This window comes from Semicossyphus pulcher, unplaced genomic scaffold (assembly GCF_022749685.1).
Source record: "Semicossyphus pulcher isolate SPU_LCO1_2020_fin unplaced genomic scaffold, fSemPul1.0.p SCAF_11, whole genome shotgun sequence".
NCBI classification, from domain to species: domain Eukaryota; kingdom Metazoa; phylum Chordata; class Actinopteri; order Labriformes; family Labridae; genus Semicossyphus; species Semicossyphus pulcher.
In genome coordinates, this window is record NW_027211615.1 from 3556663 (window position 1) to 3570640 (window position 13978).

General features: G+C 43.8%; 1 protein-coding gene across 2 annotated transcripts in view; it reads right to left on the minus strand.

Annotated features, from left to right (window-relative positions):
- Positions 1–13978, minus strand: part of rev3l (REV3 like, DNA directed polymerase zeta catalytic subunit) — a 76648-nt gene that overhangs the window by 26929 nt on the left and 35741 nt on the right. Inside the window, exons 7-12 of one of the 2 annotated variants that reach the window (XM_069684632.1) lie at positions 12234–12338; positions 9703–9787; positions 2459–2601; positions 1467–1598; positions 877–1114; positions 492–634 (exon numbers count right to left, since the gene is read on the minus strand). In XM_069684632.1, coding sequence (XP_069540733.1) covers positions 492–634; positions 877–1114; positions 1467–1598; positions 2459–2601; positions 9703–9787; positions 12234–12338 — 846 coding nt within the window. Of the gene's footprint in view, positions 1–491; positions 635–876; positions 1115–1466; positions 1599–2458; positions 2602–9702; positions 9788–12233; positions 12339–13978 lie in introns of those variants that run through there. The other variant, XM_069684623.1, reaches the window with a different exon arrangement.

The window sequence follows — 13978 nt, forward strand, 5'->3', positions numbered from 1 at the left end:
TCGCTGAAATGTGAGCTAGACACAGCTGCATCTGTAAAATGACAAATATTAAAACACTATCCTGAGACTTTCATAATAAACTATAGAAAATGACACTTTCACACATATAAATTTATATGCACATATATATTGTCAGGTACACTAATGATGTTCGCTGAGAAGTGTAATAAGCTCTTCACTTCCACCATATGTTAAACTCTGCCTTCACAGTACGACAAGAACATTTTAGTCAGAGTTAATTGATAATAACACCAGGAAATCAATTACAATCCCAGAGTCTTGCCTTTTATTAAATCCCAGCTTCTTCATAATGACGTTAGATCGCACAAACACAACCTAGTTTCAACCCAAACACTTATTGTGCAGCTGCTGTCAGATCTGTGGTCTGATATCCTTGATGGTACATGAAGCAGCAGGAGATGCAAGATAAGCGTCAAAGAAAACTGACATTCAGGTGCTGTCTCTCTACGTCTCAGCATGAGATGACTCACCGCTGCTCTCGTCTGCAGCTCCGTCAAGCTGAGGGATGGACAGGTTGGCGAACAGGGAGTTATTCCCACTCCAATCCATGTCTTCGTCAGAGGACTCCTGCTGCTCATCACTGAAGCCGTCCTCTCGCTCCTTCACACCGGGCCTGTATACGCAAGAATGACAGGTGCACTGATCAAAGAGTGCACAGGCAGAGCTACTGTGGATAACGTACACAAGGCTGTTTAGTGTCTGCTGGCTCATGTTAATGCCTTCATAGGGACAATTAAATTTAAGTTACAAAAATGCCTGTAAAACTGGATGGACTAATTTGTGCTCTTTGTTTATTGTCTACTGTTTACAACAACATGATGATGAACCAACAGTTTTTACTTTAATATGACTTGCCTCTGTAAGGACGTGCTCTCAGCAGGCTCTATGTCCCACCCCTGTGACATGATCACACTGAGCTCGGCCTCTTCCTTCTCGAGCTCCGGCTCTGCCTCCTCCTCGTCACTGTTGCAGTGATAGCTCCTGGCACCAGGAAGTGACTGGGACTGGGAATTCTGCCTGCTGGGGGTCCTGCGGAAACCATCGTCCTCCAGGCCAGCAAGAAGATCAATGATGGCGTGATCTTGGCTGCTGTCTGCATGGCCAACAAAGACAAAGCATTTAGTAGACATTACATCTATTAGCAGTATTAACAGCTTTAAGCCTGATCCAATGAGAATCAATCAAATTAAAGCTATTTGAACCCTTACCTTTCTTTTTGTGCTTTTTTAACCCTTTATTTACAAGCTGTTGGTAAAACCACCACATGTCAAGTTTGTGAAGAAAATGTTTTCAAGTTTTCAAACTTAATTCCCCATGCTTTGTTTGATGCAAACTTTAGTTAAAGAAGCACAAAATGGATCATTTATGAGCAAATTAATAACCAAGAAACCACAAAGAAGGAAAAGATGACGGGGGGTGTTTGTGAATCAAAGGGGCTACCATACCTAACAGGGATGAGTGGTTGGACGTCTGGGAGAGCGGGAGGAAGGTCTGACTGTTCTCCAGGAGACTCAAGATGGCCTCCTCATCCACGACGGCTTCCTCTGGGATTTTTCCACCGCTCCTTACAGAGGTGTCTGAGACGAGGAGAGAAGAGTTCTGTTAGCATCACTGAAACATCACATTTTACACATCACAGAGACCTTTACTGAGATAATCTAAAGAGACAGGTTCACCAATCCACACGCAGCAGCACAGCAGGGACACTACAGTTCAGCATCAGGTCAATATCTGTGTGTGCGCGTGTGTGTGTCACTGCTGTCCCTGGCAGCTACTATGCTCCTACGGGAGACTTGGCAGACAGAGTGCCTGCAGATTAGGCTAATGCTAATCACTGAGTGTCACACTTTGAACCCCGTACACAGCAGGAGCCAAGAAAACAAATGTCACTTTCAACAGCTACCTTTGCAGCCAGCCACACAGGCAGAGACGCAGGGACACGTAAAGAGGCAGGAAACAAATGCAGCCTAGTTACCAAGTTCATGCTGCCTACTGGTTTAAATATGGGAAGAGAAATACAGGTGATCAGAAGTCACCTGTGCTGACATACAAGTGGGATTCCACAAAACTAATGCAAATACCTTTTTGTAAAAAAGTTGACAACTTAAAATCGTTCAACTGGTTAAATCATTTAGCTAACAACCACAAGGATGTGACTGAAAGAAACGACTCAACTGTGATAAATGTGGGTCTTACAGGTAATATAAGATAGCTTGTGACTCACATAGACTTCATTAGACCATTAGGTTTGGCATGGCAATAAACAGAAAAGAACACTATAGCTAAAGATGTGTATTTAACAGCCAAATCTGATATGACTGCTTAAAATACTGAGTCAGATTCAGCCCTACTTTATGGCAAACTCAAATACAGTGACTTTATTTCAGCATTAAAGCAGTAAAGGTTTCATACATATCCAGCTGTAGATTTTCCTCACCTGGCTGTGAGTCCCTGTGCACCTCCACAGCATTAGCGGGCGTACAGGGCACTCCGTCAGAGGTCAGGGGGTCAGGATGGAGAGTAAGTTCACCGAGAAAATCCTCTTGGTCCTCCCCGTCGCCAACAGGCAAACTCTGCGTCCTGAACAGATAGAGACAGAAATACAGACCTTTTTTACATCACATTAATTACTGCTATTAATCAGACATTTTATAACTCTGTCTTTCTTTTTGTTGTTTGATAAGGTCCACAGGGGGGATTTTGGTTCATTCATATTTTTGAAAGAATGCATTACCTAAAAAACAAAGCAGGCGTTAAACAGAAGGGGTTACATCATAATCATTTACGGGGGGACTACACAAAACATCAGTCTCTGTTTCTCTGCAGAGCGTGACTCAGTGGACTTTACTCCTGGTGAAAGGTGAGGAGTGGAGTGGGGGGGGATTGTCCTCTAATCAGTGACGGACAGCATCTTTCCCTCGGAAAACTGCAAAAATACCAGATGTTATAAAATTCCCTCAAAGTACGGCTGAGATATTTTGTTCATGAGACTTAGACAACAGCGACCTTGACCTCTGAACACCAAAATGTAATCGATTCATGCTTGTGTCGTCGTCTGTGCTAAATTTATCCCTCCAGGCGTTCCTGAGGACTCACATTCATAAGAACAGGACAGGACTAAGGAGCCGGGAAAGGGTTTTTCCAAGACATTATGATCTTAGAGTGAAGTTGACCTTTGACCTTTTGGGTAAACAAAGGTTATCACAAACTCATGTAATCCTATTAGACCTTTGTGAGGATTCGCATTCACAAATCTGGAAGACGCACACCCAGGCACATAGAAGACGTGCGTGCAGCAGGTGTACTCACATGCATCACATCTGCAGGGAGCGATGGACTAATCGTCCTGTTTTAAATGAGCATGAGCAGCGCTGTGAGCTCGGCTGTTACCTGAATCACAAAGCAGAGGACCTTCTGCTTTCTGCTCTCATGCAGTCATGTTTCATTAGCATCTCTTTACTGCAGGTCTCAATCAGGAAGTGCTCTGTTTACACTCTGTGTGTGTGTGTACACAGAGGTGGTGTGTGTGTTTGTGGGTGGCTGCACATGTGTGGAGAGTCTCTCTTGTCTGGCCAGTGTGTGTGTGTGTGTGTGTGTGTGTGTGTGTGTGTGTGTGTGTGTGTAGGAGAGGGAATATGAATGGAAAATTGGCAGGCGGCCAACTCCGTCTTTGTATCCCTCCAGATCGCTCTGAGCAACAAGCTGCCTATCACACTCCCTTACCCATGCTGCCCTGCTGCATCGCCTAGCAACTCACCACTTAGTGACTCTAAAATATTGAAATGTAGACCAGGCGGGCGGTCGCCGCTCACAAGTGGAACTAATTTAACAGAAACAGTCATAAAAAAATCAAGAAGCAGTTTAATTTCAGGTGCTGATCCAAACTCTGGAAAGAGTTTTTCTGATCTGCTTCAGCAGCAGAGGACTGGAGATTAAAGCCGAGTGCCCCGGAGGTCGCAGGTTTCAATCCCACAATGTGCTGAGATAAAATGACTTCTGATTCAGCCCCCGGTTAGCTCACTGAGTCTGGGCATACATGGTCAACTTCTACAGGGGAATTTAAAGGTTGGAGACACATCTTTATGAAAGGCAAGGACAGGCAAAGCCACACCATGTCTGAGACATCATTTGAAATAAAGGATGAGCTTTTGTTTAAGGGGCAAAAAACAGCACAAGGGACACAAAGATACAGCATTCTCTCTGAGGAAAGCCACAGTGACAAAGATCTTCCCTCCATCACTACCAGTCCCATCCATCTACTTCTCATTCTCATTCTTTATTTCAGACTGGCTGCGGTAGGCTAAATTAGCCAGCTCATTAGCATTTTCTAGCATCACTTTCTAGCTAGCAAGGTTTTACTGTGAAATGTACTAAGTCCATAACTAGATTAAATATGTTTCTAATACTCTAGCCAGTAAGTTCCCTGTGTGGTGTAATATCTTATTATTATGATATCAAGAATTTCATATTTCGATACCTGAAGAATCGCAGTGAGCAAGAACAACAATGTGAAGGATTTTGTTGTATTGGTGGAGCTGTACGTGTCAGAGTAACATCCACATGAAGGCAGGACCCAACGCTTCCCAGCAGAACATTGCCCAAAGCATCACACTGCCTCCGCCGGCTCGCCTTTTTCCCATAGTGCATCCTGGTGCCATGTCTTCCCCAGGTGAGCACGCACACACCCGGCCATCCACACGGTGTAAAGGAAAACGCGATTCATCAGACCAGGCCGCCTTCTTCCATCGCTCCATGGTCCAGTTCTGATGCTCACGTGCCCATTGTAGGCGCTTTCAGTGGTGGACAGGGGTCAGCATGGGCACCCTGACCAGTCTGCGACTACGCACACACAAACTGTGATGCTCTGTGTGTTCTGACACCTTTCTATCAGAACCAGCATTAACGTTTTCAGCAGTTTGAGCTACAGGAGCTCTTTTGTTGGATCTGACCACACGTACATAAATGAGCCTTGGCCGCCCGTGACCCTGTTTTCCTTCCTTGGGCCACTTCTGGTAGCTCCTGACCACTGCAGAGCGGGAACACCCCACAAGAGCTGCAGTTTGGAGATGCTCTGACCCAGGCGTCTCGCATCACACTTTGGCCCTTGTCAAAGTCGCTCACGTCCTTATGCTTGCCCTTTTTTCCTGCTTCCAACATCAACTAAGAGGACAAGATGTTCACTTGCTGCCTGACATAACCCACCCGCTGACAGGGGCCATTGTAACGAGATAATCAATGCTACTCACTCGACCTGTCAGTGGTCATGTTATGGCTGATCAGTGTAACAAACACCAAACAATTTCCAATTCTTCATTCTTATGTATTTAGATAAGAGTGCAGGAACCTCGAGCTGAGCAGTGTGATTCAATGAAGAGATGTCAGTTACTAAAGCAAAGTTATAATAATAATCAACTATAATTATGATTCAGAAACAGTCCAAATGAATCAATTATGAACAATGGTTGAGAAGCCTTGGACAGTTGAAAGCAGACACAGGGACAGTCGGGGGCACTGAGGGAAGAAGTTAATTATGAGGTCGAGCCCAGCAGCAGCTCAGAGGAATGAAAATAAACCCTCCGGTCGAACTGGTCGGCGGTGAGACACAGCACTGGTGGAGGAGAAACGGATAAAACAAACTCTCACCCAAATGATGACGAGCAAAAGGCTTCCTGTCTAATGATAAACTCAACCTGTTGGCGATCTAATTAAACAGTGGAGGAAAGTCAGAAGCGACGAACAATAAAAACGTGGAATAGATTTTTTAAACTTAGAATCAGCCGGCATGCTGCTTCCTTCCCGTGTCTGACGATATGACAGTGAGAGAGATTGCACTGCAGCCTGGTTGTCATTCTCAGACTTTGCTCTGTCGGGCCGTGTGAGGGAAGGCCTCTGGAGAGTCGGTGTGCACGTGCCACAGTCTGCCTGTCTCTTAATTAGTCTGCTAGCTAACGACTTTAGAGGCGACGAGGGAGGGAGCCTGGCAGGCGTCGGGAGATTACTGCAGCGATTAACACATTTCTCTCCCGAGCCACGCCCCCCTCGCTGCCTTCACTGGCTCTGCTTTACTGAGAGCCGAGAGATTGAATGATGGAGCTGAGACATACAGTGAGCAGGAAACATAAGAATGAGAGATACCTACTACTGCTTAACATTCAATCATATAAAACAAAGTCTTGCTGAGTCCCATCCCCTTCCATTTTTACTAATTATAGTGGATATAAATTAACATTTCTTGGAGAGATCAGACCTTATTTGACTTTTTACAATATTTACATGAAGACAACAAGCTAGTGCACAAAGCTCCAAAGTAGCACGACAGTTTAAAGACACGTTTTATCAATCATTTATAATTTATCAATACTTCTGTCATTTTTACTGAAATTTCCAACTTGTTGCATCAATGCAACACCATGCAGTTACAGCATGTCCAGCGCTGTAGAGGCATCATGGAAATGATCCTGCTCAAGGTTTTGTCGTCTATAAAAACTCACAAGAACATTTTGTGATCTAAATGGTTCTGCATAATTTCATTTTCCATGATTCTCTAAATGAAGACAAAAATGTCCCGCTGTGTTTCATAATGTGACACACGTTATGCAACCAGGGAAGACAAAGACAATGCTTTGTTTTGAGGAGGTCACTAGTACAGACCAACAGATGCTGGATTAAAGGGACAATATGATATCTAATATATGGAAGTTTCAAAATGTGATAACCAACTAATGGGAATGTGTTTTCTTGTTTTCACACAGCAAGCTCAGTCTTACTGAAACCTTGTGACCGAGACATTTTGCCGAACATGGCACCTATAACTGTCAAAACAAACCAGCTAGTGCTCTCTGTGTCCCAACCAAAAACAAAGCAAATTGTCACCTCGCATCACTCGAGCTAGTTCGACCGCAGGATTATCGCGACTTTATTTGCATCGGGCAACCACATCCCAGGAACATTCCCACCGTCACATTTGTCACGAGACCTGCCGTCATGTTCATAACATCCTCCGGAGGCCGACACAGCTTGGTTAATTTCAACTTCTTCTCAAGGAACTGTGTCTGGATTAACATAACTGCTGCTTTCAGCTACTTTAACTTGATCAGTGCCCAATTTGATGACCTGTTAGATAGGTCAGGCTTAGGTCAGGCTTGGCTCAGGTCGGGTCAATGCCAGGACTTCTCAGATGAACTCCAACTAACATTGTTCTGTTTGAGCGGCGGCGTGCCTGTCCATCTGTCTCTAGCCCCTTTTACACTGCCAGTTCAAGGCGGGATTATTACGCCTCTGTTGGTGTCTTCTATGTAAACGCACAGAGGCGGAATGGTGGGGCGAAGTCGTTCCTCCTCTGAGCCGGCATCAGAGGTAGTAACAGAGGCGAAACGGTGTCTGTGTAAACAACAGAGCCGGAGTCGAACAGCACCGTGTGTGTGTATTTGAAGCACGCACTCTTTGTTTACACCTCAGGCACATTTCGCTTCCGCAGCGCTGGAACACACACCGGCGCAGCTTGATGCCGGCGTGGCTTGCTCCAATGTAAAATGACAAAGCCTGCATGACGCCAAAGCTTCGTTACAGCGCTGTGGTGGAACCGCAGTGTAAAGAGGGCTTCTGATGCGTGGCAGATTCACTGTATGTAGCTGCAGTCTGGTTTACTACCAAGGAATGAACAAAGAATAAACAGATTTTGCCGTTTTATCTGCAACAAATGTACTGAAAGGATGCTGCATGTCTACATTAAGTCATGATATATAAGGTCTGTCCAGCAGCAACAGTTAACAAGTTTAACTGCTTGTTTTTGAAATGCAGTTTGGATCTACCTTCTCTTAAGCAATGTCACAACATCAGGACAATCTGAACACTGATTATTATACACAATGATGCATATTCGCATCATTTCATTAGATATATTCCTCAACCAAAAGGAATCTTTAGGATATTTACCCAGGCAAAGGGTAGGCTGAACAGATCCAGAAAATAAAGGTAGATGCTTATAAAATCTATCTGAAATTATGCTGAATTATTACAGGAAAACATGACAGTTAAAAATGGGAAACAAAAGAACGATCGTGAATAGATTTGTAGAATTAGAAATTCCCAACAAAGCCTTCAGTGCTGAGTGAGTCCTGCAGCATTGTGCATCACAGAGAGAGAGAGCCAACAGACAGGCGGTGACAGTATGTAAGGGAGGCAGGGGGACTCTCTGTGTGTGTCTACATTGTAAGCCCACACTGCTCCCTCACCACCCTTCCTGCCCTCTCCTCTGCTCCTGTCTGATATCAGGGGTTACTGAATAGAAGCCATCTGGATCTGATACACGGCTGCCGAGCCGACTGTACTTTTATTTATAACAGGAAATACTTTCTGCCTGTACAGCGTGGGAGTAGGTGGAGGGGTGTGTAAGAGAGGGGGATCTCTCTCCTTCCCCCTTTTTTCCCTCCATTCTTCACTGGTGCTGTCTCCACCCCCTCAGCACATCTGTTCTGATTTCACTTTCTCTGCGCCTGCTTCCCACGTCTTACAACCCCTGCTTTCACTACCTCCAACTCTCAGGGCTTTACAGTGCTACTAATTCATTGTATTGCTACAGGAAAAATAAAGAATGAGCACATAGATATGTTCTTTTAACCCCTTGCTGCTAATCGTCGCAGTACTTCAAGTCCCATGTCCACAAGTCACATTGTGCCTATCAGTAGCGTTAGTGTAACATTGCTTACATCGCTAAAAATGAAGCTTCACGGTTTTCAAAAAGAAACAGGAGGAAAGGGGAATCTAGTGAGGAGGATACTCAAATTACAACCTACCAACTGATCAAGTCCCTGTGGGTGAGCCTCGTGGGTGAGCCTCATTTTGGTGGGAAAGACGTATAACATTAAGAAAGAAGCGTCTGTTAATCATCTGCCATCATTTCATTTTTTAGGTCAATTCAAAATGTAGTAGCTACAAACGCTTGGACAGCCCTTTTTATATTGTTAATTTCTGAATCTGTAAAATTATCTAAAAGCTGAATCTTGAGTTATTATCCTTTGCATTATGCATCAGACCCACAGCGGCTGGGAGGTCGGGTTAAAAGAAAGGTGCGCTCTCTCTATGGACCCAACGATCCGCAAACTATCCTGGAGATCAAAAGTTTTTGGCTTCATGAACCACTGACAAGCTCTCTTAGGAATGAACAGGGCCTGTGTCCCTTGTTATATGCTGATCTGGAAGCAACAGGTCAGCTGTGGAAAATAGTAGCCAACACAAGATGCACAGTATCAGTATGCATGTGACACACTGTCATTCACAGGGCAGACAGACAAACCTTTCTCTCTCACATTCACACCTACGGGCAATTTTAGAGTCACATGAGCATGTCTTTGGACTTGGACAATGAAAGCTGAGGCATGGGGGGAACTGAGGACATGCACCGCCTCCATAAAAGTTCAATGCACTGAGGAAAAGATGTGACAAGCTTGTGATGAATGTGGTCTGAGGCTGTGGTTCTAATAAATGTGAGTGGTAGCATCTTGTGCTCATATTCAAACACTGTTTCTTGGCCAGCTGCTCAGGCTTTCCTCAGGGGAAATGCGACTATTGTCCAACGATGACTTTGAGATTTAATTCGTCCTTTAACATCTGCTGAGTCCCGTCACTCCCGCCCCGAACTGTCACCAGGACAATAGATCAAAAGAAGGACGAGGCACTTACACGTCAAACTCGTTCTCCTTCAGGATCTCCTTGAATCTCTTCATGAAGAATTTCTCGCTCTCCGTTGAAGCGGCAAACCCTCGATCTGGAAAACATCAGACAAACTGTTTCAATAAATAAATCTTCAGTGCTGGAAACTGTCTGTTTGAATTACAGTTTTTCAGAGCAGAAAATTCTTAGCTACAATTAAAACATTATGGTCAGTAATTGGGGTTAAGTGTGCTGGTATATATTACATTTTTCATTATAAACAATTAAATGGGACAAGCTGTATTTCTCCATTCCAAGACTGTACGTCAGAAACTCCAAACATTTTTCACACAGACTGTAACCTCTGTGAGACCTGGAGCATTTCCTCTCTACACTTTTCAGACCTGGGAACCCTGTGTTTGGATGTAGGCCTGCACATGGGGAAGCACATTTCACCACAACACAGAAGATGAGATGCTGTTATTTATCACTCTGTTTTCATGACAGCTCTCTGTGTGGGAAAACTCAGAGTTTGGCAGCGTTAAGTTTCTTATTTGAGGATAAAACTTTGTCACAAATCACACAATGTCTGTAATTCTGACATTTCTAAGACTGATGACTCTGACGTGTGTACGTAATGGAAAACTAAAGTGTTGTTTCACACAGGAACAGTGCAGATAAACAAAACTAGGACAGATGTCATAACAAGCTAACAGGCATCTAAACATGATTAATCAACACATTGAGCCACAGAGGAATTTATATTGCTTCTAAATATCTTCATAACTCTATGAGATGAAGAAGCAAGGCTGGTGCTGCTGTGATGACGCCGGCTCGTTTGTTATGTTTAAGCTTTCCATTTTCAAACTATCAAACTGAAAACATACCAAAGACACCCCCCCAAAACACATGAATGTGCATTGCCAGACAACCGGTGCAGGACAGGTCCACAAGAGAGCTATGATGCTTTTTCTTCTGCTGCTATTTTTAACTAAAACTCAAGTTTTAGCAAACTGTTAAAAACCCTGCAGTGAGCCAAACTGTTGCACTGGTGACATGTTCTTATATTAGCATAAACCCACACACTGTAACATAGTTTGACTTAATCCTACATAAACAACTCTGCTGCTGGAAATCACCAGAGCATCAAATGTGGATTCATCCGCTGCTGAAATAGTCCTCAACAAATAAACCATTTCCTCCTGAGTTCTTACCGCAGGGGGCCAGGGTTCGATTCCAACCCTCTGCCCTTTGCTGCTACCATCGTCTCTCTGCTCACAAAAGTATCACAAATGGCAAAAAATAAGTAATTAAAAAAAACAGTGACCAGCTAGTTTAGGAGCTTATTTTGTAGTAAAAATAAAACTATAACTTGTGACCCAAGGTGTGTTTCAGGGGAGACTAGTGGGCTTTGGGAAGTCAAAAAAGAAAGGAACAACATGTAAGTGGTAGGGCAGCACGGTATTGGAAAAAAGTGACATGGCGATATCTTTTTGTTCTGCCATATTTATTGTGAAAAAATAAAGGAAATTATACCAGATTAAAGTTTTCATGCACATAATAACGATTAGCAATCATATTTGGGCCTTTTAAGTCTATTTTCTTGCAACCAAACAAAACAAACCGCCTCTCCTACTTTTATCTTTCTTGGTTCAGCGACTCCGACGCCCAGAATGAAAAAGCAGAGAGTTCAGGTGGAGCGACACGATTCTTTACAAAGTAAATACAAACGGACATGTGGGCTGCAGTTGTGTTATTTATACGATATGTCATCTACCATTTCTAAGTAACTCAGTAACTTTTTGAAACGAAAGCTCACGTCTCTACTTCCTGTCGGCACACACAACATCACGCCGTGCGTGCGCTGCAGGTGTAGCCACTAAAGTAAACACTCCGCGGCACATCCGCTCCAGGAACACTTCATTTATGTGACCACAGCATTAATGAGGACCAGGACAAGGTGCTGTTGACAACAGGAATACAGGCACTTATAAGCCACCTCGCGTAACAGAGCGTCTGTCTCGATCATCCTGCCGACATGATCTGTGACAGCAGCAGCGTCGTGTGCTTGTTTACAGCTTACAGGCTGGTGACACACAGACTCTGCAGCTCAGCGGTCAGTTCACTCTGTGCTCTGGTGAAGAGCTGCACTAATGTGATGTCAGACGGACTTTTACTGCAGATTAGTGATGGAAAATGAGAAACTGAGTTTCGCTTAATGTGCTTCACTATGGCACGTCCTGCGATGTCAATATTACACATGGCCACATCGCAATTGTGACTGTTAAACGATACATCGTGCAGCCCCAGTAAGTGGGTTTTGTTTTACAATGAGAAAAAGTTGAATATTGATTACATTATCCTTAAATAAACAGAAACAATCATGTAATGTTGCCGATACCTTTACAATCGAATGACAACATTTCAGCCAGCAGCCTTAAAGTAGGAAGAAACCTACAGGTGACGTAGTTTCTTTCTATAAAGTGCTTCAGATTGCATATATCAGAGAGTTTAAAAAAAAAAAGAGATGAACAGAGAGTTTGCTCTGTGGATGTTCTCACCTTGTGACTCAGGGGTTTCTATCTGGGAGGCCTGGTTCTTCTCCCTCCTCCTCTGCTTCTCGTCCTCCCAGATGGCCTGCAGGCCGGGGTTCCTGCCGATCTGATCTGGAGACAGAGGAGAGCGGCAGCACCGTGTGTCAGCTGACTGTACAATCACACTTTATTAGTCAGGTTTTTTAATGTGCAACAAAGACTTCTTGGTTCTTTATGTGTGTGGATCATAACAGAAATAAGAGGCAGAGCCAGACTTAAACCATATAATCCAACCCATACATACTGTAGTTCTATTTCCAGCAGCACAGCTTTATACACGGTTACAGAGCAGATCGGAAAGTATGAGTCAGACGCTCTGCCTGCCCTGGAGTGGCCTCTCTTTCCCTTTCTTCACTCTAAGACAGATGCTGTTGTGGTTTATGCTTTTGAGTCCAGTCTGATGTAAATCATAAGGACCTGCTGCGTTCAAGTACAGTCTGTAACGTACAAGAACACAAAAAGGGTCTGCCTGTGTAACCTGAGGTCGCATCCTGACATGTGTACTGTGGGCTTCTTTCAAAGCTGCACCAACAAACTCTGCACACTTTAGGCTTCAGATACCAGTAACAATTTACACGGTGGAGAAATGACAGACTTTTATACCAAGAAATGATCCCTGCCAGCAGTAAACTGCACCCTTGTGTTTACAGCACAGCCGCTCTGTGTTTGGCTTCCACTGAAGGGATAAAAGAGGCAAAAGATCCTAAAGCAGCGGCTTTGGTTGCGTCTAAAACTGTTTGCTTGTTTGGAGAGTGGTTCAGTTTGACAGTTTGGGAAAACATAATTTTCCCAAACTCCCAAAGGAGATAGAAATTAAAAACCATACATAGTTAACTTTGTTATCAACATTGCTAAGTTTGACTGCAGGATTGTAAGGGTTCATTCCTGTTGGTAAGACAAAACCAAGGAATAGTCACTGTCCAAGATATGCCGGAATACCAAACCAAATCATAATTTCACTCAGATGCATTCACAGATTCTACAGATAGAATTGTAGAATCTGTCGGCACGTGACTGGATTTTAGTACAGGAAGTGTTCTGGTTTCCATTTGTAGTTCGTTTGTAGTCCGAGTTGTATTGACCAATCACGTATCAGCGGGCTGCGGCGTATGCAGGAAAAACAGTCCATGAGGAGAGCAAAAGCAGGTGGAACATAATCCGCTGTAATGACATCCCGCTTCCCATCAGCGTGATCTGACGATGATTTAGCTTCTTATTAATCTCTATAAACAGACATCTGCATGCTAACAGCTAACAGTCTGTTCTAGATCTAAAGTTTAACTTGAGACAAATTCGCTTGATGCTGTGTCACAAAAGCCGTTTAGCATATAGATTTCTCGACTTCCTCGAATGCATCATAAATGATTGCTCTGCCCTCCGTTCAACTAACTTGTCATGTTAAAGTAGTTTTCTTCTCCTCTTGAGGACAGACCTGACAAAGCTTCATGTTGACTTGTTCCTAATCTGCATCATGATGTTATTTCAGCAAACTGAAGAGCCGTTAATTAAAGTCGATCACAAGAGAATCTGTTTGTTTTTCGGCTTCATCCCGCTGAAGTAAGCCAGAGTGCAGCCTCTGTGTAACTTACTGTTTACAGTGAAACTGAGACTCAGCACGAACAGATGAACGGGCGCTCCTCCGGGGGAATGAACCAAGAGATGACCGTGTTTATTTAGCAGACATATCTGGAGGGAGAATTTACCTTCACTTT